General features: G+C 47.9%; 1 protein-coding gene across 10 annotated transcripts in view; it reads right to left on the bottom strand.

The window, feature by feature from the left end:
• The window catches only part of DENND2B (DENN domain containing 2B), a 163446-nt gene that overhangs the window by 27617 nt on the left and 109885 nt on the right, over window positions 1–25944 (bottom strand). For 8 of the 10 annotated variants that reach the window (XM_043903620.1, XM_043903648.1, XM_043903668.1 and 5 more), the window contains 2 exons: window positions 10642–11901; window positions 6772–6908 (listed from right to left, as the gene is read on the bottom strand). In XM_043903620.1, the coding sequence (XP_043759555.1) occupies window positions 6772–6908; window positions 10642–11901 (1397 nt within the window). Of the gene's footprint in view, window positions 1–346; window positions 366–820; window positions 911–6771; window positions 6909–10641; window positions 11902–25944 lie in introns of those variants that run through there. The other 2 variants (XM_043903676.1, XM_043903685.1) reach the window with 2 other exon arrangements.

Genomic DNA, 25944 nt, shown 5'->3' with positions numbered 1-25944 from the left:
GACAGGCGAGAAGGAACAGCCCCCAGAAGCAACACAGCAGTCTAACTTTATTTCGGGACCACTCTGTTGCAAATCAGCAGGGTAAATGTCAGCCTGGTTTGGAGTATCCCACCCCAGTTCCCAAGGCATCATGCCAGGTATAGACAGGAGGCTAGCATACTCCCCAGAGCCCTGTGTTCAAGTCCAGGGCTCACAGAGAAAACGCGTTAGTCTCTGGGCCAACTGGCACTTGGCCTCTTATAGATCAGGAACTCCAGACCAATGGGCTGGCCCCCAAGATAAAGACTCAGCGTGGGTGCTCTCTGCCCACCTCCCACCTCCCCACCACAGCCCCATTATCACACACCCAAAACAAAGCTCTGTCTGTCCTCGAGCAAGGGAGGCAGCACAAACTGGATAATCCAAACCAGAGCACCCTCAGCCTCACCGCGCCCAGGCTGGGCCAAGAAGAGAGAGAAGGCTCCCGGGAAGTCAGGCTCTGGTCCGTCCAAGGCAAAAGTGAAAGTGACTCTCAAAGTTCAGCAACGAGGGCCCCCTTCGAAAGCCTCCAGGGGGGTCCAAATTCTTGGACTGTCTCCAGGGAAGGAGAAAGGATAAGTCAACCAGAATCTGAGACAAAGAGACATCCTCCCTTGAATTTCCCTCTGGCCTCCCTGGGCAGGTCTAGAAGTTCAGGGGCTACTGTGGTGACAGAAAGGAGGAAAACGCGGCCAGGGCACTGAACAACCAGAGATTTGGAAATTCACCCGACCCGCACTGCACCAGGGCAGCCAGAACCCCCAGGGGGCCCTCCCTGCCATCCCCTTCCCACCCCTCTTACCCCCTCCTCTCTACACAGCACTCCAAAGATCCGGAAGCAAGCTCAGCAGCTAGGGAATACGCCCCGACTCCAGCCTCACCTCAGCCCAGCCCTTACTACAGCTTCTAGCTCATCCATCTAAGAGGCAGCCAAGCTGCTCTGCTATTTTCTCACCTTCTCACATAATACCTCAAAGTGGCAGGAAGTCCCCTCCACCGAGTAAGGAGGCCAAGGCCCAGACACACTTGCCTCCCTCTACCTCTTCTAACTTCTAACCTAAGGAGGCCCTGAGAACAGTTCTGTTGCCCAGAACAGTGCCTCCAAAATTCTCACCTCCTGCCACGCCCCACCCCCCCAACACTACATGCACAGCCCCCAAATAACCTCAAACAGAACCCTGTGATTGTGGAGCTCTGGACAGGGAGAAATAGTTGGAGCACCCCTTTCTCTTATTCCAGTTCAGCTGATGCAAGAGCATTCCCTGGTGAGGTCCCTGGGCAGCACAGAAGGGCTGCAGAAACTTCTCACAGAAGAGAGTGCTGAGGCCCCAGTGCCGGCAGCGCCTGGGTCCTGAGGGGGACAGCTGAAAGCTGGAGCCTGCCCTGCCCACTGCAGCAGCCACCCTGGCTGCTTCCAGGGCCCCAAGCAGCAGTGACACGTGAGAATTTCTCTCAGAACAGAGGAAACAGGAGTGCACCCTGCTCTGGGGTGGGGAGGAAGATGGGGCTGTGCCTCTGTCCCCCATAGCTCCTGACTGAGCTCGGCTCTGGGTGGCCATGCATACAAAGTTTCTCCCCGGTGGTAACCAAAGAGGCCTCCTTCCCCAAGCCCTTTTGCTGTTCTGGGGAATCTCGCTCCCACAGACTTTCAGATAGGACTGAGCCTCAGGCAGCCACATCCGATACACCCCAACCCTGGGAGAGCAGTGCCGGTGTGGGTCCGAGCACTGCTGCTGGCTCCCCGGAAACGCTGGAGCAGCCAGGCTGTAAAGAGAAAAGGAGGAACCTGACGACTCAGAACAAACAGGGGATTAGATGACTCTCTCTTCCCAGGATCCCATAGTCTTATCTGGAGGGCTCTCCACTAGGGCCATTCCTCTCTGTAACACACTCATTGGGCTTCCGAGGTGGCGCTAGTGGTAAAGAACTAGCCTGCCAATGCAGGAGACCTAAGACACATGGGTTCAATCCCCGGGTGGGGAAGATCCCCAGAAGAGGGCATGCAACCGACTCCAGCATTCTTGTCTAGAGAATCCCATGGACAGGAGCCTGGAGAGCTGTAGTATGTAGGGTTGCAAAGAGTCAGACATGACTGAAGTGACTTAGCACACACATATAATGTGTAACACCAAGAGTGAAACCTAACGTAAACTATGAACTTTGGATGATAATGATATTTTCGTTCATCAATTGTAACAATTGTACCACTCTAGTAGATCATTATCACAAGTAATTGGGGAAACTCTGTATGTGGCTCAGAAGGTAAAGAATACACCTGCAATGCAGGAGACCTGGGTTTGATCCCAGGAGAAGGGAATGTCTACCCAATCTAGTATTCTTGTCTGGAGAATCCCATGGACATAGGAGCCTGGTGGGCTAGAATCTATGGGGTCAAAAAGAGTCACACATGACTGAAGTGACTTAGCACGAATACATGAATACAGTCATTAGGACTCTATGGTCTTCAGTCCCAAGGCCCAAGGCAGAGATGAGACAGAGAGGAGGGCAGGAGCGGTCAAGTGCATGGACGCAGACTTCTCCTCGGGGACCTGCGCTGAGACACACACTTCACTTGAACAAAACAGAAACTCCCGCTGAAGGGAATTTGGCCAGAATTAAGATAAAACCCAAAAATAAACTCAACCTAGCCTCAACTAATATTGCATAGAAACCTGGAATGTTAGGTCGATGAATCAAGGCAAATTGGAAGTGATCAAACAGGAGATGGCAAGAGTGAACATCGACATTTTAGGAATCAGGGAACTAAAATGGACTGGAATGGGTGAATTTAACTCAGATGACCAGTATATCTACTACTGTGGGCAAGAATCCCTTAGAAGAAATGGAGTAGCCATCATAGTTAACAAAAGAGTCTGAAATGCAGTACTTGGATGCAATCTCAAAAACGAAAGAATGATCTCTGTTCATTTCCAAGGTAAACCATTCAATATCACGGTAATCCAAGTCTATGCCTTGACCAGTAATGCTGAAGAAGCTGAAGTTGAATGGTTCTATGAAGACCTATAAGACCTTCTAGAACTAACACCAAAACAAGATGTCTTTTTCATTATAGGGGACTGGAATGCAAAAAGTAGGAAGTCAAGAAACACCGGGAGTAATAGGCAAATTTGGCCTTGGAGTACAAAACGAAGCAGGTCAAAGGCTAACAGAGTTCTGCCAAGGGAACACACTGATCATAGCAAACACCCTCTTCTAACAACACAAGAGAAGACTCTACACATCGACATCACCAGATGGTCAATACTGAAATCAGATTGATTATATTCTTTGCAGCCAAAGATGGAGAAGCTCTACAGAGTCAGCAAAAACAAGACCAGAAGCTGACTGTGGCCTCAGATCATGAACTTCTTATTGCCAAATTCAGACTTAAATTGAAGAAAGTAGAGAAAATCACTGGACTATTCAGGTATGACCTAAATCAAATCCCCTACGATTATACAGTGGAAGTGACAAATAGATTCAAGGGATTTGATCTGATAGACAGAGTGACTGAAGAACTATGGATGGAGGTTCGTGACACTGTAAAAGAGGCAGTGATCAAGACCATCCCCAAGAAAAAGAAATGCAAAAAGGCAAAATGGTTGTCTGAGGAGGCCTTACAAATAGCTGTGAAAAGAAGAGAAGCTAAAAGCAAAGGAGAAAAGGAAAGTATACCCATTTGAATGTAGAGTTCCAAAGAATAGCAAGGAGAGATAAGAAAGCCTTCCTCAGTGATCAATGCAAAGAAATAGAGGAAAACAATAGAATGGGAAAGACTAGAGATCTCTTCAAGAAAATTAGAGATACCAAGGGAACATTTCATGCAAAGATGGGCACAATAAAGGACAGAAATGGTATGACAGAAGCAGGAGATATTAAGAAGAGGTGGCAAGAATACACAGAAGAACTATACAAAAAAGATCATTACAACCCAGATAATTACCATGGCGTGATCACTCACCTAGAGCCAGATATCCTGGAGTGCAAAGTCAAGTGGGCCTTAGGAAGCATCACTACAAACAAAGTTAGTGGAGGTGATGGAATTTCAGTTGAGCTATTTCAAATCCTAAAAGATGATGCTGTGAAAGTGTGCACATATTACTGCACAATATACCAGCAAATTTGGAAAACTCAGCAGTGGCTACAGGACTGAAAAAGGTCAGTTTTCATTCCAATCCCAGAGAAAGGAAATGCCAAAGAATGCTCAAACTACTGCACAATTGCACTCATCTCACACGCTAGCAAAATAATGCTCAAAATTCTCCAAGCCAGGCTTCAACAGTACATGAACCATGAACTTCCAGATGTTCAAGCTGGATTTAGAAAAGGCAGAGGAACCAGAGATCAAATTGCCAACATCCATTAGATCATTGAAAAAGTGAGAGAGTTTCAGAAAAACATCTACTTCTGCTTTATTGACTATGCCAAAGCCTTTGACTGTGTGGAGCACAACAAACTGTGGAAAATTCTTAAAGAGATGGGCATACCAGACCACCTGACCTGCCTCCTGAGAAACCTGTATGCAGTAGTTACAAGCATCCAGAAGCAATAGTCAGAACTGTACATGGAACAACAGACTGGTTCCAAATCTGGAAGGGAGTACATGAAGGCTGTAAATTGTCACTGCGCTATTTAACTTATATGCATAGTACATCATGAGAAATTCTGGGCTGGATGAAGCACAAGCTGGAATCAAGATTGCTGGGAGAAATATCAATAACCTCAGATATGCAGATGACACCACCCTTATGGAAAAAGTGAAGAAGAACTGAAGGGCCTCTTGATGAAAGTGAAAGAGGAGAGTTAAAAAGTTGCCTTAAAACCCAATACTCAGAAAACTAAGATCATGGCATCTGGTCCAGTCACTTCATGGCAAATAGATGGGGAAACAATGGAAACAATGAGAGACTTTATTTTCTTGGGCTTAAACGTCACTGCAGATGGTGACTGCAGCCATGAAATTAAAAGACGCTTGCTCCTTGGAAGAAAAGCTATGACAAACCTAGACGGCATATTAAAAAGCAGAGACATTACTTTGCTGACAAAGGTCCGTCTAGTCAAATCTATGGTTTTTCCAGTAGTCATGTACGGATGTGAGAGTTGGACTATAAAGAAATCTGAGCACTGAAGAATTGATGCTTTTGAACTGTGGTGTTGGAGAACTCTTGAGTCCCTTGGACAGCAAGGAGAGCCAACCAGTTAATCCTAAAGGAAATCAGTCCTGAATATTCATTGGAAGGACTGATGCTGAAGCTGAAACTCCAATACTGTGACCACCTGATGTGAAGAACTGACGCATTGGAAAAGACCCTGATGCTGGGAAAGATTGAAGGTGGGAGGAGAAGGGGATGACAGAGGATGAGATGGTTGGATGGCATCATTGACTCGATGGACATGAGTTTGAGTGGACTCTGGGAGTTGGAGTTGGTGATGGACAGGGAGGCCTGGCGTGCTGCAGTCCACAGGGTTGCAGAGTCGGATACAGCTGAGCAACTGAAGTGAACTGACTGAGCTTCGGCTATTATTATTTTGCCTTTTGTTGACGCTCAGATGTAAGTTTGCCAACACAATATCCTCCCAGTACCTGGAGGACAATTCTCCATGGTGTTCTACATTTCCAACCTGAGCAAGAGAAATTAATGGTTCCCAAGTATCTTTTCAAAGATGTTTATAGGCAAACAGCCTTGGGGAATAGAGTCTCCCTCCAGGGCAGAGGCAGATCTGTTTCCTGATCAGAATAATAAGGATAATGTCTGCTTATGGGGCAAAGGTTGAACAGGTATGCCAGCAGCCCCTTGAAAAGCTCAGGGATTCCTAAGCTTGAGGTTCCTCGGCTGGGACATAAAAGACCCACCAAGTGTACAGCCTCTACCTGGACCTCCACCACACTGCCCCATGGGACTGGGGAGCAAGGGGAACCCGTGTGAACATCAAGCTCATGAGGCCCATTGTGCTTGAGTAGTAAAGTCCTCTGTGATCCAAGCACCTCTGTCCTCTGCCATTATCTGTGAACTGGAACAGGCTAGACTTGCTAGCTTGCAAGCAGAGTGAAATCTCAGACACTTTCACACTTACTTTAAGGGAAGAGTAGGAGAGATACATATTAAGGACCAGGTATCATGCTAGGTACTTTGATATCTATTTTATCTCATTTAATCCTAACAGTAATCTTGCGTGTTACTATTATTATTGTTGTTACCATAAAAATATCATCACCATTTCTGTCAAACATCAGCATGAATCAGCCATAGGTATACCTATGTCCATCCCTCTTGAACCTCCCTCCCACCTTCCTAAGTATTTCTGCCAGTGTCAATTGTATGTTTCCATCCTTTGCTACTTAGTGACTCTTCTTTTTTTAATATAAACTTACTAAGTATTAAAAATAAAAAAATCGTCATTTCATAAGAGAAAAGGTCTCAAAAAACTAAAAGTGATTTGCCTAAGGATACACAGCTAAGAAAGGGCGCCTATTGGGCTCCAGAGACTTTCAAAAATAAAGGGACAGTGTGGTTCCCCCTTTTTGTGGTTCCAGGAGCCCTTTGGGTTCCAATTCATTCAAAGGCAGGCTTTAATCTCTCAGCTGCTCAGTCTTTGGTAAGCCTCTTTCTCTGATGCCCCTTTCCTTGAGAAGTTCCAGAAGCCGGGCCACATCTGCCCAGAGAGAGTGAAGTGGGACCTGGGAATGCCTTCCCGCAGCCGCGCTTCTGCAGCACCACAGACAAGCCAGCCCGCCGTTCGGCCCCTGCTTACCCACGATATCTTCATAGGCATTCTCTTCTAAAGTGCTTTTGGATCCAAACTTGGGTTGGCTCTCAGTACCGTTCTCAGTGGGAGAAGAAGGGTACAGGGACTGGAGACTGGATGCATCCTCAAACTCAAAGGATTTTCTGTGGATGACAAGAGTATGAGTCATTCCGGCTGAAACACATCCCTGCTGCCCTGGTAGAGAATAGCCAAGGGCACCAGCCAAGACCGGAGGTCCTCCTCACTAAACCACCAACTGAGCAAAGCATCAAGATGGATCCAAACTTACCATCCAAGTGAAGAGATACATGGTCTGAAAGGCCCCAGCCTGGGTGCCTGCAACTAATACCAATAACAACCATCACAGCTGAAAAGGATGTCATGTGTCAGACGCTGTGTCTGATGCTCTACACATGTTCACCCATTCATCTTCACCATGCTGCTACTAGGCTATCATGCCACTTTAAAATGGATTAGCCTGAGGCTCAAGGAGATAAAGCGACAGAGGTAAGACTCGTGCAGGCTGTTGGACTCCAGGGTCTGAGGTTTTGACCTGGGCCTCCAAGCCCTAGAGAATATCATTTTTGAGAAGTGTCTGCCATGACCACAGGAACTGAGTACCTCGTCCGCTCTAGAGTCTCACACCACGCCTGCATCTGAGCAAGGGCTCAACACTGGACGGGTGATGCTCAGAGCAGTTCAGGGGCCAGGGAAGCAGCTGGTGGTGGGTGGTTTGTTGAAACAAGAAGGGCCTGAGCCCTCAAGACAAATCACATCACTTCTGAGAGGAACTGGGAGGGCAATTTGCCACCAGAAGCTACTTCCAAGACATACCTTCCCTTCGGTTAGTTACCTGCTCCTTTCCATCTCCCAAATAACCTTCCCCTCTACTGCATAATTTCCAAACCACAAACAAAAAGCTAGTTAGCTTCTCAGACATGCTGCGCCCATGGTACCCTCTATGCCTCATCTTCACCAGGGAGGCTTGGCCCAGCTGCATTCTCTCACTCTGCAAGGCTCGTTCCTTCCCGGGAGGGAGAAAAGTACAGCACTGACTGAATCCCTCCTCTCGCCCACTAACACCTTCCTCATCTTCGGGTACCCTTGGATCTTTCAGCTGATGCAGTCCTTTCTCTCATGTTTGATAAACAACACCCTGAGGGCCCTGGGGTGCAAGTCTAGGACTAAAAGTGTCCTCGGCTGCGTGGTTACTATGCAGCCTTCGTCACAACTGAACACTTCATACTGGCCCTCTCCTCCCTGCCCTCGGTGACATAGGCCCTTCTAGTTTCCAATTGCTTCTCAAGCTCCTGTGAGGGGTCCCCTTTTCCACTTGCCTTTCCAATGCCACAGTCTCAGAGTTCTGTCTTCAGGACCCTCTTTCTCGCTCCGCACTTTCTGGGAGCCCCATACTGAAACCATCACCGAATCTACCATTGCTACCATGGTAACGCCCCAATCTCTGTCTCTGGCCCAGACTTCTCAACCAGCTAAATACCCAATGGCTGAGCACAGAGGTTTCTGAAAGCTGGCCCGCAAACCACTGCTGGTGTGAGAGCAAGCCTTCAGCAATGTATACAGTGGAGTCAACATCTCATGTAGGCAGTTCTCAGGTCAGCAAATAACACAAGCCATTTTCAGCCAAATTATCCTTGAAAATCCCTCTGGAAGGTACCATATCAAGGACCAGCACAGGGTCTAACATGATGACAGATATAGTCAGTTTCTCCTCCAGACTTTTAAAAAAATTTTTCTTTGGTTGAATAACAGAAATATATGGCTTGTATATTTTTTAAAATAAAAAGGTATATTAAATACAAGAACTGTACCAGGCACAACAGATTTAAACTTACTATCTCATCCTTACCCTGTGCTTTTCAAACGGATTCTCCTTTTTATTTTTGCCCTAAGAACAGAGATTTAACTTTGCTGTTAATTCTCATCTGAAGTGACTCTACCATATATGGATGTATGTATATATTATGAATGTAATATGTGGGTGTGTATGTGTAAAACCTTCAGGCTGAAGTACTCTCTCCTCTTATCCCCTTTTTCCACTTGGCTATGTGCTTCCTGCTCTCCTAAATTTAGCTCAGCACCTCCCTCTCTGAGGAGGGTTCCCTCACTCCCCAGCTAAGACGCCTCTTCCTCTGGGTTTCGGCAGCATTCTGCCTGCCCGTGGACCCGGGTAGGGAGCACAGCATCTATAATTTATTTGTACATCTATCTCCTGTATCAGGTTACCGACTCCTTGAATGCAACAGCCTCATCTTATGCACCCTTGTGTCCCCCTGACCAGCACAAAGGCTTGGTGCACAGAGGCTCTAGACAGATTTTTCTAGCGATAGATGACTAAAGACAAAGTTGGGAAGTTCCTCTGGAGAAGGGAATGGCAATCCACTCCAGTATTCTTGCCTGGAGAACTCCATGGACAGAGAAGTCTGGTGGGCTACAGTCCATGGGGTCACAAAGAGTTGGACATGACTGAGCGACTCACACACACACACACACACAAAGACAAAGCAAACATTTCAGCAGGGTGTTGCAGACTTACAGAGTCAGTGAGCATGCTGAGGTGGACCAGAACATGGAATTACATTTAGCCAAGGTCTCTTCTAGCTCATGAGTTTGAGCCTTTGTGATGTTTTCTTCTCTGCATATGACGGGAAAGTTTCTGTATGAGTTGGGATATGCTGGGTGGAAGCCTGAAGTATGGAGTCAGGTTGAAGAACCCCCAGAAGACAAAGAAACCTGAATGCCCACCTGACATTAGGTTAGAAGAGAAAGGCAGTGAGGGGCAGGATGACAGACCGTGCACAGGAAGCAGGTTCCCAGCCTACGCCTATTCAGAAAACAAGATGCCTATCAACCTGCACCAACTCCAGCTGCTCCAGCTCCCAAGTCACTACGATTGTGGAGATAGTCCGGGCAGTCCAGTGTCAGGAATGCTGAGACGGACCAGGAAGTCAATGTGAGGCCCAGAACAGGTCCTTCTGGACATGGCCAGGTGAAATGCTCTTTCTCTCCATTTTCCATCAGTCTCCCCTTTTAGGATCCAAAGATCCCCTCTCATATAAGCCCAGGGTTCCTATACCCCCAGGCAGCCCGCAGGAAAGAGCAAATCATGTTAAGTGCATCAACCCTACTGTGTTAATGGTAACGTGCAGTATTTGGATAATGTTTCAGCCAAGGAAATAAATCTCTAGCTGGCATTTCAGGTAGTTATGAGGCTAAGATCCTACTAGTACTCAAGGGACTGCCCTATCAATCTAAAAGTAAGATGGCTCTACCATTCCCATGTGGCTCAGCTGGTAAAGAATCTGCCTGCAATGCAGGAAGCCTGAGTTTGATCCCTGGGTTGGGAAAATCCCCTGGAAAAGGCTACCCACTCCAGTATTCCGGCCTGGAGAATTCCAAGGATTTTGTAGTCCATACAGTCCATGGGGTCGCAAAGAATTGGACACAACTGAGCGACTCTCACTTTCACCCTTCCCATAGAGGAAGTTCCAGTAGGGCTCTACTACAAAGGCCAAACCAGTCAGCATCTTCAGGACATGCCATTTGGAATGTCGTGTCACCCTCCCACTCACTTTTAAGCAGGGCTTCCCAGGTGGCACTAGTGGTAAAGAACCCGCCTGCCAATGCAGGAGACCTAAGAGACATGCATTTGATCCCTGGGTTGGGAAGATCCCCTGCAAGAGCAGAAGAACCATCAACCTTTTTCACCTAGCTCATGTTTCACCTAACATCATTTGCTGCTCCAGAATTTACCAAGCACTACTAACTGTGACCCGCAACCACAGTCTGCTCCTGCATCCTCCACTGAAAACAAAGCCGCTGTGCCCAGCTCTGCGTCACTGGAGGGGCATTCGTTACCTGTTCTGGGACTTGCGGTGACCTCGTGTGTCCTTCTTGGGTCTCCGGGTGACGGGTGGGGCTGGGGTGGAGGGCAGGGGGGGTGGAGCAGCAGGTGTGGGTGAAGGAGGTAGACCATTGCTTGGCTTACTCTTGGGGTTCTTGTCAGCCTCATATTCAAAGGTGCGCTTGGGTTTGGGGACAGGGTTCACAGCGGGGTCAGGGGAGCTCTTCGGCGGCAGCAGCTGGGAGGTCGGGCTATTTCCAGGGGTCCCTGGCTTAGCGGGGCCACTGCCTTCCCTCTCCGGGGGTGGGCCCGCCTCCCCCCCAACTCCAGCCGCTCCTCCGGCCCGGCTGCCAGTGCTCACACTCGCGCTCCCTGTGGGTTCCTCCAAGGGGCCCAAGGTCCCAGTCTTCCGTCTCCCTCGGTCTACACTGTAGCAGCTGCTGGGGAGCTGGGGGAGGCCCCGGCCCGGCTGCTCCTTCAGGGCCTGTTCAATTTTCTGGATCCGACTCAGCACGGCTGAGCTCTCCTTCCTGCTGCTGTGCCCCCTGAGGAAGGCGCTGGGCTCGCTCCGGCCTGGCCGTTTCTCCAGCCGGTAGAAAGAGTCCCGCACAGGGAGCGCCTCGCCCTCCTCCTCGGTCTCGGGGTAGGAACACTCAGAGAAGGTCCTGCTCATCCTCCGGAGGCCCTTGAAGTCGAAGGTCTTGTCCGAGCTGCAGGGGGACGGCACCACGCTGGGGCAGCCCACGCTGGGGCAGCCCTCACTGGCCGCCCACTCGCCCCCAGAGCCCTCCCGCTTCTCTCCACACACGCTCATCCTGGGCGAAGCCTCTCGGCGACCCTCCCATGCTGAAATCTTCTCCCGGATGCCCAGGCTGTGGGCACGGGGACCAGCGCGGTTCAGAAAGACACTCCGGGGGCCCACTGCTGACCCCAGGGACGGAGTGCTCTGGGCAAGGGGCGGGCAAGCAGCAATGCCCTCTACATCTTGGGCTGCCCCCCGGACGTTCTCCTTCTGGTCCTCTCTCTTGCACACGGCAGGGCTTCTGTCCAGATAACCAAAGCTGGTGGCCTTGAGGGGACAGACGGGCGGTGAGGTGTCAGGGGAGGGGGCTTGAGGATGCTGGGGTGAAGGCTCACGGGGATGCCAGTCCTTGAGGAGCAGCCGGGAGCCGGAGCGGCTTGGGTACCTGCAGGCTGACGTCTCACTGTCACTGAGTGGGTAGATGGGGCTCCTCGGTGGGGAGAGAACCGGAGGTGGAGAGACTGACTGAGACCTAGGAGAAAAAAAGAAAAAGAAATGGCAGTGCATGGCCTGACGACACTGTTTTATTCTTAAAGGGCTCAGCTCACCCTTTCCTATAGGACTCTCAAGCTCAAAGTACTATATGCAATAATGTACCTTCCAGAGCTGTCCTCAGGAAGAAACATCTTATCCACAGCAGGCTACACTCAATGGGTCTCTCTGCCCAGTTCACACCCAGAGGCCCTAGAAGCCAGGTCTGCCATAGAAGCCAGGTCTACAACAGGCCAGAGCATTCCCAAGTCCACCTCTGCCAATCAGAGAACAGTAAGACCAGGGGTGTGCTGCTAAATGTTTAATAATCTGCTCCTCGCAGGGAGAAAGCATAGATTTGTCACACCTGCTAACTTCCACAATATAATTATTCCTACTATGGCTGAGTTCAGACGACCCATGTGACCTCACTGGATGTGGAGTTGGGAAGCAACACTCATGATCAACTCTCATGAGCTGCTACAAAGCCTCTCCAGCACCCACTTCCTAAAGTGGCCCCAAATAGGCACTTGACCCCTCTGATCTATCTCCTTGACAAGCCCCATCTCCCCTCAGGCTTCTGCTACCAGACACAAGACACTCCACCTCAGCTTGGGTCTTGATAAGAACTCAGATCCCTGAACGTCTCAAAAGGATCAGAGGTGTGTGTGTGTTAGTTGCTCAGTCATGTCGGACTGTTTGCAACCTCATGGACTGTAGCCCACCAGGCTTCTCTGTCCTTGGGATTCTCCAGGCAAGAATACTGGAGTGGATTGCCATTCCCTTCTCCAGGGAATCTTCCCAACCCAGGGACTGAACCCTGGTCTCCTGAATTGCAGGCAGATTCTTTACCATTTGAGCTATGGGAAAGCCCCCCAAAAGGATCAGAAGGGCCCCTCAAGAAAGAATCCTTTCCACTGTTTCAATGAGGAGGCTGATGGGGAAAGGAGACCAGCTCCTTCACGGCTCTAGCCTCCAGCAGTGGTATCACATCAAACAAGCCACCTCCCAGCTCCAGATCAACACACAGATCTTAGCAAATACTGGCAACAGTTCTAAGTAAATGTTTTTACATTGTTGTTGTTCAGTTGCCAAGCCGTGGCCAACTCTTCGCGACCCCATGGATTGCAGCACACCAGACTTTGCTGTCCTTCACTATCTCCCGGAGCTTGCTCACACTCATGTCCATTGAATAGGTGATGCCATCCAACCATCTCATTCTCTGTTGCCCCCTTCTCCTCCTGCCCTCAATCTTTCCCAGTATCAGGGTCTTTTCCAATGACTTGGCTCTTCACATCAGGTGGCCAAAATATTGGAACTTCAGCTTCAGCATCAGTCCTTCCAAAGAATATTCAGGGTTGATTTTCTTTAGGATAGGTCTTAACATATATTTATTCATTCCATATTCACAAAACTCTGTCATATCATTATACTTTATTATCATCCTCATTTTGCAAATGAAAAACACTGCGGCATACAAAGGTTAAACATCTCATTCAAGGTCTCAGTTGGTACATGGTGAAGCCAGGACTATGCTATGTTGCTGCTCTAAAGAGGAGACAGTGGCCTCCACCATCCTTGTGAACTGCCCGGGTCCCTAGACATAGATCAGCAGAGACCCCCACAGCTCTGGGCACAGTCCTGTCTCCAGTGTAGTGTTTGTAAGTATCAGGGAACCTCTTGGTCTTCCTCATGAGACCATGACTTCTTCCAGGTGGAGGGATACCTCATCGGTATCTAGCAGGTGCACCATGAATGATGAACAAATAAAGACAGGAAAAGGTACAGGTGAGCTGACTGAAGAGAACCATGGGCATACTTCCTCATTGGCATTCTTTTCTGGTTGTCTACTAGGGCAATCACTGTCAACTTTCAGAAATGTTCCCAAACTGCTTTAGTTCAAAGACAGCAGGGCTTTGCCAACACTGCATGCTCCCAAGGCCCACCTGACCCTAATCCCCAGGCCCGCAGAGTGGGGCAGTCCAGGCTCACAGGCTCCAGAGCACCATGCCATCTGGGGAATGCAGCCAGCTGCCCCTGAGCCAGGCTGCTGTCGCTGCTCGATCACACACAGAAAACTGCAGCTCGGGTGAGTCAGGGATTGGCCAACAATTCCCTGTTGGGTCATAGCCTTTGGCTGCCCCCAGTCAACAGGAAACCTCAACATGCTTAAGTTGTTTTTAAAAGGGCAAGTCAAACAAGAGCCATCCCACGTGTACATGGGCACAGATGAGAGAAATCCGGTGCCCAGCCAAGCTGATGACCAAAGAGACTCTGCTCAGCGAGGAGGTGTGAAAAGAGTACTCCCCAGGGCGGGCAGGGCTAGGGCAATGTGCCAAGCTGGAGCCTGGGGAGAGCCAGACCTACTCACAATCAAGAAAGGCCCAGGTCCCTCACTTCTTTCACAGAACCACGGATGCAAAAGGTCAAAGTCCAGCCTTGTAAGGCAACAAGCGTCTGGGCTACACAAAGGACTCTGTGTCTCAGTTACTCCCACTTGGAGGCGGGAGAAGATGCCTTTAACAGAAGATGACTTTGTCATGTGTTTATTCATTCAATAATAATAAGTGAGCACCTACTACATGCCAGGCCCTGCTCTAGGCGTTAGCTATCAGAATAAACAAGAGACAAAAATTCATGTCCTCATGAAGCTTGAACCCTAGTCAGTGGTGGCCAGTATTTAATGAGACTCAGAATCTCTCAGGAAGCCCTTTGAAACTATATATGCCTTATCTCTCTAGATATTTTGATAAATGCTCCCCTACGATGTGGCTCCTCAACCCTCAAGGTGAGAATTCACCAGTCCCTGAAGCTACTGGGGAATGGGGGCAATGGCTCCCCATAGCGGGACAGAAAAACACTGAGGACCTCTGGTCTATAAAGACTCCAGCCTGCTTCTGATACTTTCAGAAAGGATGACTCTGTAAGTTCCCTCAGTAGTTTGAACATGAAAACATTCCCACAAGTTAAGAAATTCTCTCAGTGCCCAGTCTGTTTTAACTGAGGCTTAGTTTTTCTCTCTTAGTGAAGGATAAAACAGAGAAGAGACAGGCCCTTCCTTTAAGGGTCCTGGTCTTTGGATCTTGGCTCATCTGGGGCCCAAAGCCATAAGTGATCCTCCCCCAGCGCCCCCACACAGGCCAAGCCAATGTGCTCTGGCAACTCGGAGTCAAAAGCAGGCCTGACTACATTGACCTGGAGTCCAGGCACCTCCAGGTTCCTCACAAAGCAGCAGCGTTCATTCACACCACGGTCATCAATAAGGCCCTGCCCTCGTGGGGCTCCAGTGCTCACCTGAGGGTAGAACTCACTGCATCTCTCTGCACGTTACCAACTCTACCTGGTATCATGAACGGGACCACGGGCAAAGCCACTCAGGCTCTATAAGCTGCCAGTATCAATTCCTCAAAATGTTGTTCTAACTTCATCAGAGTTGTTGTAATGGGCACATGTGACTATGGATATGAAATGATGTCGAACACTGTAACTCATTATGACAGTTTATTATTAGTAAGTTTTTCACCAGGTTATCTAGTCTGGTTGTTCTCAGTAGAGGGTAAGAACATCACAGTAGCAGGGTTTAAGTCCCAGCACAGCCACTAACAACTTACATGACTGCTCAGGTAACTTTCTCTAAGCCTCAGTTTCCGTATCTCTGGCAGAAAACAACAACATTCTGTAAATCAATTATCCTTCAATTAAAAAATTAATATTTCTTTTTAGAAAGGAAAATGACCAGAAGCGAATCACACAAAATAAATACATAAATAAAATGGAGGTTAAAAGAACACACATCTCAGCAGACTGTTGTAAGGAATAGAGACAACACGGATCAAGTGTTGAGCTCAGTCACTAACTCACAGTACTCAACCTTAGCTTGATAATGACTAACATTAACAAGGAGCTGCCTATTCAGTATAATCACTGGATAAACGTTTTAAAACAGTTTACCTCTGTCCTTGGATTCTAAACATTCAGGGTGGGAGGGGAGAAGTATGAAAGGGTTAGTCACTCAGTCATGTCTGACTCTTTACGTCATGGACTGTAGCCGGCCAGGCTCCTCTGCTCATGGGATTCTCCAGGCAAGAATACTGGAGTGGGCCACCATGCCCTTCTCCAGGAGATCTTCCCAACCTAGGCATCGAACCCAGGTCTCCTGCACTGCAGGCACATTCTTTACTGTCTGAGCCAAGGGTCAGACACGACCTAGCGACTAACACACACACACATATCAGGGGAGCCTGGGAAGGGAAAGGAATAAATTAAATACAGTCATAAATTCTTTGCAGCTCATGCTATCAAAAGGTAGAGTCTATTCTTCTGCCCCTTGATTCTAGGCTGACCCTGTGATTTGCTTTGATGAATAGAATATGGTAGAAAACAAACTGTCTCAGTTTCTAATTTGAGGCCTCAAGAAGCCTTGACATTTCCAACTTCACACACTTGGGGTTCTGCCCTGAGACTGTCACAGAAGAAAAGCCAGTCTAGTGTTTCAGAGGAGGCCATGCACAGTGTCACTGTGGGCCCCCAGCCACCACATGGGCCTGACACATGGTGAGGTCATCTTGGAGCCAATGAACCAGCTACATGAGCAAGCCCGGGGGAAGCCAGTAGAGGAACTACTCAGTGAATGCACAAGAATGTGAGACATCATTGATTGTTCTTAGGGTGATTTGCTACAACACCAATAGCAAAGTGATGTGGTGGGAAAGGCTGGGCTTGTGTGTAAGTGGCCCCCTCATCCCCACCCCAGTGCGGGACCACCGTCCTGGGCCTCCCATCCCCATGCCTCTCTCCTGCACTTCCCTGGAGACCAGCTGCCAAGGATTGCATGTTCAGACTGCACCTCCCTCTCCCTTTCTCTCACTGCTCAAGGCTCCGGCACTCTTCTTGGGGTCTCCCCCCAGCATCCCCTGAAAATGAAGCTAGCTCTGCAGTCCCAAGAGTCAGCTTCCATCAGGGTTTGCTCCCCAGTTGAGGAGGCTTGGGAGAATCTTCACCTAGAGCACAGGATGGATGCGTGTGTCCTTGTGACAATGAGTGCACACAACAGGTGGCACCTCCGAGGCACGGATGGGAGAGTGTGCTCACTCTGGTCCTCAGTTTCACTCTCTAATTGTTTCCCAATTCCTCAAACTGAGGTTGGAGGTGAAAGCCATTCTCCTCTTGTTGGACGAGGAAAGACTATGGTCAAGAGAATGACAGCCGGGACCCAGGCTGCCTTAGGAAGTCGAGCACCTGAGCAAAGCATCTTTGGGGTCTGGTCTCTCGTTCTGCCATCGACAGGTTCCAGCTTCATGTCTTCAGGGCTCCCAGGGCAGCTCATGGCCAACCTTCCCTGAACCCTGAGCAAGCGGACAAAGGAAGCCACCCAGTTGCCAGATCACGGTGTGCCAACCGTACCAGTCTTGAGACACGCCTCGGCTCTTCATCCATTCAACCAGCATGTACTGAGCACCAACTACACACCAGGTACTATTTTAGGCATCGAGGATCAGCAGAGACTAAACTAGACAGTCTCTCTCTACAGGTTATAGTCTGGTAGAGGGAGACAGTGTGGCTTTATTTGTCTTGAGTGAATAGACAATAAACAAATCCATGCAGTGAGCGGGTTGTGGAGCCAGTGAAGGAGAATAAAGCAGGGTAAAGGGGCAGAGCTTAACAGTGGAGGAGATCAGGGGAGGCCCCTCTGCCAAGGACCGTGAGAACAGAACCTTAAGGAAGTAAGCAGTGTGTTTATGCAGGGGAGGAATGTTCCAGGCAAGAGGAGCAGGAGGGCAGAGGCTTGGGGCAACTGCATACTTACTGTATTCTGGGGGCAAACAAGGAGCCAGCGTGGCCAGAGTTGAGTGTGAAGAGGAGTGGGCTAGAGACCAGTCAGAGGCACCAGAGAAGCCCACAGACCAACAGGAGGGCTGGGGATTTACTCTGAAAAAGGAAGCTCTCGAAGAAGTGTGAGCTGAAGAATGACATGCTCTGATCATATCAGAAAATGAAGTGTAGCGATGCAGGGTGGCCAAAGTGAGATCATGTAAAGGCCACTGGAACAATCCAAGCAAAAAGTTACTGTGGCCTGAACTAGAACAACAGCAGGACAGATGGATTTTTCTCCAGGGCTATGCCAGTCAGATTTGCTGATGAAGTGGATAAGAGGTAAGAGAGACAAAGGAAAGTCAAGGATGAATCACAGTTCTGGGCCTGAGCACCTAGTAGAAAGGAGTTGGGGTTATAAATTTCCATTTGGGATTTGTCAGTGGTATACAGATATTATTTTAAAACCTCATGGCTAGATGAGAAGAGGAACTAAAGAGCCTCTTGATCAAAGTGAAAGAGGAGAGTGAAAAAGCTGGCTTAAAACTCAACATTCAGAAAAAGAAGATCATGGCATCCAGTCCCATCACCTCATGGCAAATAGATGAGGTGGAAACAGTAACAGACTATATTCTTGGGCTCCAAAATCACTGCAGATGGTGACTGAAGCCATGAAATTAAAAGAAACTTTCCTTGGAAGAAAAGCTATGACCAACCTAGACAGCATATTAAAAAGCAGAGACATTACTTTGCCGACAAAAGTCTGCTAGTCAAAGCTATGGTTTCTCCAGTAGTCACGTATGGATGTGAGAGTTGGATCATAAAGAAAGCTTAGCGCTTTAGAATTGATGCTTTTGAACTATGTGGTGTTGGAGAAAACTCTTGAGAGTCCCTTGGACAGAGAGGAGATCCAACCAGTCCATCCTAAAAGAAATCAGTCCTGAATATTCATTGGAAAGACTGATGCTGAAGCTGAAGCTCCAATACTTTGGCCACCTGATGCAAAGAACCAACTTATTGGAAAAGATCCTGATGCTGGGAAAGACTGAAGGCAGGAGGAGAAGAGGATGACAGAGAATGAGACGGTTGGATGGCACCACTGACGTGATGGATATGAGTTTGGGTAAGTTCCGGGAGTTGGTGAAAGACAGGGAAGCCTGGTGTGCTACCATCCTTGGGGTCACAAAGAGTTGGACACAACTGAGCGACTGAACTGACTGACATGGCTAGATGACACATCTAGGGAGTCGGTGTATCTAGGGAAGTCCAAGGGTTGCACCCTGGGAAGAGCATGTAGTGAGGAAGGAAGGAAACCATGAGGAGTGATATCCTGAGACCTCTGAGAAATAGGGAGTGATCAGCTGAGCCAAAACTGCTAACAACTAAGCAAGCAAAAGACTTCAGGGTGACCCCTAGATTTAGGTAGTCCCTGTGACCTTGAGAAGAGAGATTCTGGCGGAGTTGTAGGAAGGGAAGCCTGACTGGAAGGAATTCAAGAAATTAAAGAGAGGGAATGGAGACAAGGAGCTCGGTTTCCCTAAAGGAGGAACAAGGAAATGAGGTGGTAATTGGAAGGAAATGTTGGGTACAGAGTGCATGTTTGTATGATGACTAGAATAATCCAGTGGAGAGTGAAACGTGTTCAAGTAGGACAAGTGCAGGCAGTGGGAACAGTGAGCAGTGAGCGGGTGTGAAGGGCTAGGGACCTCATGCCTATCTACAGGGTGGGGCGGGGCAGGGGCTTAGACTGAAGAACCCCACTTGGTCTCATTCCCAGGCACCCAGACTTGAGTGTCTTCTCATACAATCTCATTCCTGGGCTGCTTTCTGCTTCCTTCACCCTGGCTTTGACTCCTGTATATATTCCCAATTCATTCCTCAGAGGGAAGACAAGGTCAGATCTATTCTTTCTTCCCTCTCCCTGAAGCATATGATCCAGCTTCCTCCCCAGACTCAACGACATACTCGATGCCTAAGACCTCAGATCTTCCCTCCCTGTGCCATCCCCACTGCTACCTGCTGCCACCTTGATTCAGATCTTACCTTTCACTGGGACTATTAAAACAAGCTCTCAACTTCCCTCTCTGCTTTCGGTCTTAACCCAGTTCCAAGTCCATCCTCTTGTCTCCTGATATCTTTCTAAACTACAAAACTCATCATGCTTCTAACTCCCGACTATCTAAGGAATGAAAAGCAAATTCAGGGGCATGGATCACAGGGACCTCATGATCCAGTCCCTATGTGGCCTTTATCATCTCATACTGTCTTTTCCTCCAAACAAATCTGCATCTCACAGTTAGTTACATCAAACTCCTTGCTTTTCACAACTCTAGGCCTTCACACATTCTGTCTCCTTTGCTGCAGTGCTGGCCTGTCCACTTACACATCTCTGTGGCTCCTCCGTGGTATCTCTCTTGACACTAACCCCCTCACCCAGGTGCAGATGTGAGATTTGATGCCTCCACTGTGCCTGGGAAAAGTCTGTCTTGGGACTTTGTAACATTTTACTAGATTGTATGGTTTCCTCACCTGCCTCCCTCACTAGACTATGTACCAGTGAACCTACTTGAAGGTGGTGACGGTGTCTTGTTAATGCCAATATCCCCAGCTCTTTGCATGGCATCTAGAATTTAGTGGGAATTAACGCATTTGTGCTGAATGACTAATGAATGAATAAAAAAATAAATGATTAAAATCTAGGTCTCCTTACGACTCCCCAGGGTATTGTTCACAAATTTCCTCACCTCCCCCTTTGTGCCTTGTGACCCAAAGAACAACATGGAAAGGTACACAAAGCCCTTAGCGCAGCCCAGCATGTCAGTCCCCAAAGCCTTCTCCCACAAGGCAACAATCGGACCCTAGGCCGAGAGTCTAGAGACCTGGCTTTTGCTCTTGTCCTGGTTCCCTCACTTTCTAGATGTGCTCATGAGCAAAGTCACCTAAATACTCTGAGCCTCAGGCTCTATAAACAGTTTCCCACTGTCTATAAAACAGTGGGAAACACTTGCTCTGAGTATCCTCACATACTAGCTGTTTGACTAAGATGATGTAAACTTTGAAAGTGTTTGAACACCAGTAACAGCTCCGTGAAGACAGAAGAAATATAAAAGAGAAGTAAATACAAAACAGCTAAAAGACACTTAAGACTCTGATCTTATCACCGCTTGCTCTTTATTCTAACACCTTGGAACCTGTTCCCAGGAAAACAGACACCATGAAACCGGGCCGTGATGCCACTGCCTCACACCAGCACTGTGGCACATGACTGGCCAAAACCAACATGACAGGAGAGGGAGTAAGATAAACAGATACAAGGAAAGAGGGAAGAAAGGGGGAGAATGCAAAGGAAATTTAACAGAGGAACATAAACACACACCCACACACAAATGTGTAAGACAAGTGAGTAGGACAGAAAGGGCATCAACTAAGGTAGCGAATAAGAAACAAAGAGAAAGCAATGTGTGTGTGTGTGTGTGTGTGTGTGTGTACAGGGACACACGTGCACAGACAGAAAGTGAGAGTTAAAGTGCAAAATACGTGCCCTTCCCTCTGGCTCTGTTTTCATAAGAATATGACCCAGCCCTTGGGTTAGTGACCTGGGCCATTCTCCAGTAACATAGAAGGAAGCATTCATGACAAGGAACACCACATATACTGTCAAGGTCACCCAGGGACTTTTTGGGAGGGAAGGCTGGCTTTAGTCCTTGATGATAAGACTGTTCTCAACTCAGCATGCTCTGGCCACAGAGCTCCCGAAGTATTAGTATCAGGAAGAGGACCAAGTTGGGGCCAGTTGGAGAAGGTTCCTGGAGTCCAGGAAATAGACTCAGAGGTACTGAGATGTGCTGTGGGTACCACGATGTGAGCCTGTCTGCCGGTGAAGGTTACTCAGGGCCCAGCTTCCACTATGCCTAGTCCCTACTAAGCAGATGTCTAACCTGCTCCCAAATGAAAGTGCCTTGGAGTTGGCCAACCCCCATCCCAGGGCTGCTCAACTAAAGCGGGCCGTGTTGGCTCAGTGGGCATCAGTGGGCTCCCATCACTACGTGACTGCCCCAGCTCTGGAGACGGCATGCTCACTGCACTCCCCCAAGCCACATTCTGGGGTACCCAGAAGAAGAATAGGGAGGAGGTCTGCCAGAGTCCTATCTCCAAGTCCAGAAGTTTGTTCCCCAGGCCAGAGCAGAGGCTCACCTCGGTAACTGACAGCTCACTCTGGGATAGAAGTTAGAAAGAGGCTGACACTCAAATCTTGACCATCATGCTCACAAAGCAGCTTCATCTCAAATGGCTGGAAGCCCGCCAGAGGGTCGAGGACAGCCTCATCCTCCAAGTGGGGCTACACCTGGACCATCACACACAGAGACTCCTAAGTCAGCCTCGGTTTGTCGGGGTAAGCAGAACAGTATCTGAAAAGAAACTGAGTCACCTTTCCACCTCCATGAAGTACATCTATCTGCCTGTCACTTGGCTGATTTCTATGGAAGCACAAAGAGGAATGGTGAGCTCTTCTCTGGGAGGGAATCAATCTCTAGTCCTCTGTGAAGTAGCAGTACTGAATAGAGTATTTACCAGACATAAGCCATCTCTGAGACAGGTGAAAAATGATGACTTATGGGAACATCCCCAAAGCCCTAGTCCAGCAAAAATGGAACTGCCAAATAAAGCAGAACCAGGCACCATCCAAAGCCAAGAGGGAGAAAAATGTAGTTCCAGGAAACCCTGCTAAAGATATTTGTGATGGTTTTAAAACATGGCACCCAAATGACATGCCTGCTGTCAAAACGACCCCTAATCTTGAATCTGGGCTCTGAGATTGCTTGACCAGTAAAATATGGTAGAAATGAATCTGTGCCATTTTTCAGGCCCAGGCCCCAGGAAGCCAACAGCTTCTGGTTCCAGTCTCCCAGGCTGTGAGGAAGCCCAGGCCATGTGGAGAGGGTGTTCTGACTGACAATCCCAGCTGGGGTCCCAGCAACAGGCAGCATCAACCCCCCAGACATGTGAGATCAGACGACTCTAGAAGACACCAGCCCCTAGCCGCTGAGTCGCCCTCAGCCTTGAAGTCTCTCCAGCTGAGGTCCCAGACATCGTGAGCAGCAGCAGCCATGCCTGCAGTCACTGTCTGAAACAAGCTAATCTACAGAGTCTGTGGGCATAATAAAATGGCTGTTTGACACTATGAAATTTGGGGTTGTTATGTGGCGGTAGACAACTGGCACAGATTTTGGTACCGAGAAGTGGAGTGCTGTTGAAACAAACACCTAAAACATTGACTGTGGGACTGAGGCATGGCTGCTGGGGGGTGGTTAAGGCAAAAAAAAGAAAATGTTAGAAGCTAGAGATAAGGGGACCCTCATAATGTTGAAAAGTTTGGTAAATCTGTCACCTGTGGTTAACATGGAAAATAAATGAGATGAACTAGCCAAAGACATTTCCAGGCAGAGTGCTGAAGGTACCATTTGACTCCTTCTAACTGTCACTAGTGGAAGAGAAAAGAGATGAGCCAAACAGGAACTGTTCAAGTTTCCAGCAAAATTTAAAGGAAACATAAATGACAAAGGGCTTTCAGAATTAGAAAATAAAACTTGTTTCAGTCTCTATCTCTCTAGGCAATAAAAAATTCTCAAATTAGAAAATGGCTTCCAACCAGATCTGAAAGAGACACGTGCACCCCAATGTTCATCGCAGCACTGTTTATAATAGCCAGGACATGGAAGCAACCTAGATGCCCATCAGCAGATGAATGGATAAGGAAGCTGTGGTACATATACACCATGGAATATTACTCAGCCATTAAAAAGAATTCATTTGAATCAGTTCTAATGAGATGGATGAAACTGGAGCCCATTATACAGAGTGAAGTAAGCCAGAAAGATAAAGAACATTACAGCATACTATATATACATATATATGGAATTTAGAAAGATGGTAATGATAACCCTATATGCAAAACAGAAAAAGAGACACAGAAGTACAGAACAGACTTTTGAACTCTGTGGGAGAAGGTGAGGGTGGGATGTTTCGAGAGAACAGCATGTATATTATCTATAGTGAAACAGATCACCAGCCCAGGCTGGATGCATGAGACAAGTGCTCGGGCCTGGTGCACTGGGAAGAGCCAGAGGAATCGGGTGGAGAGGGAGGTGGGAGGGGGGATCAGGATGGGGAATACATGTAACTCCATGGCTGATTCATGTCAATGTATGACAAAACCCACTGCAATGTTGTGAAGTAATTGGCCTCCAACTAATAAAAATAAATGAAAAAATAAATTAATTAATTAATTTTAAAAAAAGAAAAGAAAATGGCTTCCAGACTGTGGTGACAGTTACACTCTGTGTGTGTGTCTGTAAACTCATCAAACTGAAAACTTTAAATTGGATAGTTTATAATACTTTAATTATCCCTCAATAAATCTTCAGAAAAAAATCTAGAGTGGGACTGCAAAATCCTTTGTCAAGACCTAAAAAATATTTAAAGTGCTGCCTCATTGAATCTTTTTGTTTTTCCCTGTGGACCATTTTTAAAGTCTTTATTGAATTTGTTAAAATATTGTTTCTCTCTCTCTTTTTTTTTTAATGTTTTGGCTTTTTGGCGGTGAGGCATGTGGGATCTTACCTCCCCGATCAGCGACTGAACCCATACTTCCTGCATTGGAAGGTGAAGTCTTAACCACTGGACTGCCTGGGAAATCCCAGCCTCATTGACTCTTACAGACAAAAGGCCTTCTAAGGATCTTAAGAGTGAGTCAAGCAGATCCTCTAAATAATAAAGCTTCTAAGACTCTTAAGAACCATTGTCCCTTAGCAATCTCACCGGGAAAAATCCACTTATTCACCTTAGGAGGTACTAAAAGTGCCACTCGGAGGCTCTGAACCAAGGGTTCTAAGAATGAATACAGATGGGGAGGGAAATCCTTCCAAGCCGAGTGGTCAGGAAAAGCCCTGCAGGAAATAACATCTGTATCCAGACTAGCAGAATTGTCAGGTTCATGTAGCAGCACAGTGAAGGATAAAAGCAGAAAGAAAAATCAGGGCTTCTAAGGAAAGCCTTTCCAACCAGGTCGAGTTTGATGGTGTCATAGATGACAGTAGTTTTTGAGCAGGGAGAGCCCAGTTGTATTTACAGGGAGATGAACGTAGTGGTACAATAAAATAACAGAAGGAGCAGGAGAGCGAGGCATGCATTCTTCCCATTAGCTTTGTGTCCTTGGGGAGTACCTCCTCTTCTCTGGGTTTGTTGCCCAAACTATCAAACAAGTGGTTGAGATCAAATCAGCTCTAAGGTTCCTTTTCTTCTCTCTTTCTCAGAGTCAGTGGAAGGAATGGAAAGGGAATCCAAAGTTAACAAGGCCTACACTGGTCACCCACTTGTTTGATAGTTTGGGCAACAGACATAGAGAAGAGGAGGGAGTCCCCAAGGATACAAAACTAATAAGGGGGAGAACGCACACTTAGCCCTCCTACTCTGATTGTGGGTGTGTGCGTGCTAAGTTGCTTCAGTCATGTCTGACTCTTTGCAACGCTATGGACTGCAGGTTGCCAGGTTCCTCTGTCCATGGGATTCTCCAGGCAAGAATACTGGAGTGGGTTGCCATGCCCTCCTCCAGGGGATGTTCCTGACCCACAGATTGAACCCAAGTCTCTTATGTCTCCTGCATTTGTAGGCAGGTTCTCTACCACTAGCGCCACCGGGGAAGCCCTACTCAGTTCAGTTCAGTCACTCAGTTGTGTCTGACTCTTTACAACCCCATGGACTGCAGCACACCAGGCCTCCATGTCCATCACCAACTCCTGGAGCTGACTCAAACTCATGTCCATCGCGTCGGTGATGCCATCCAACCATCTCATCCTCTGTCGTCCCCTTCTCCTCCTACCTTCAATCTTTCCCAGCATCAGGGTCTTTTCCAATGCGTCAGTTCTTCGCATCAGGTAGCCAAAGTGTTGGGAGTTTCAGCTTCAGCATCAGTCTTTCCAATGAATATTCAGGACTGATTTCTTTGAGGATGGACTGGTTGGATTTCCTTGCAGTTCAAGGGACTCTCCAGAGTCTTCTCCAACACCACAGTTCAAAAGCATCAATTCTTCAGTGCTCAGATTTCTTTATAGTCCAACTCTCACATCCACACACGACTACTGGAAAAACCAAAGCTTTGACTAGATGGACCTTTGTTGGCAAAGTAATGTCTCTGCTTTTTAATATGCTAAGTTGGTCATAACTTTTCTTCCAA

This window comes from Cervus elaphus, chromosome 1 (assembly GCF_910594005.1).
Source record: "Cervus elaphus chromosome 1, mCerEla1.1, whole genome shotgun sequence".
In the NCBI taxonomy this organism is placed as follows: domain Eukaryota; kingdom Metazoa; phylum Chordata; class Mammalia; order Artiodactyla; family Cervidae; genus Cervus; species Cervus elaphus.
The sequence above is the reverse complement of the archived record's forward strand: the minus strand, read 5'-3'. Positions and strand labels throughout refer to the sequence as shown.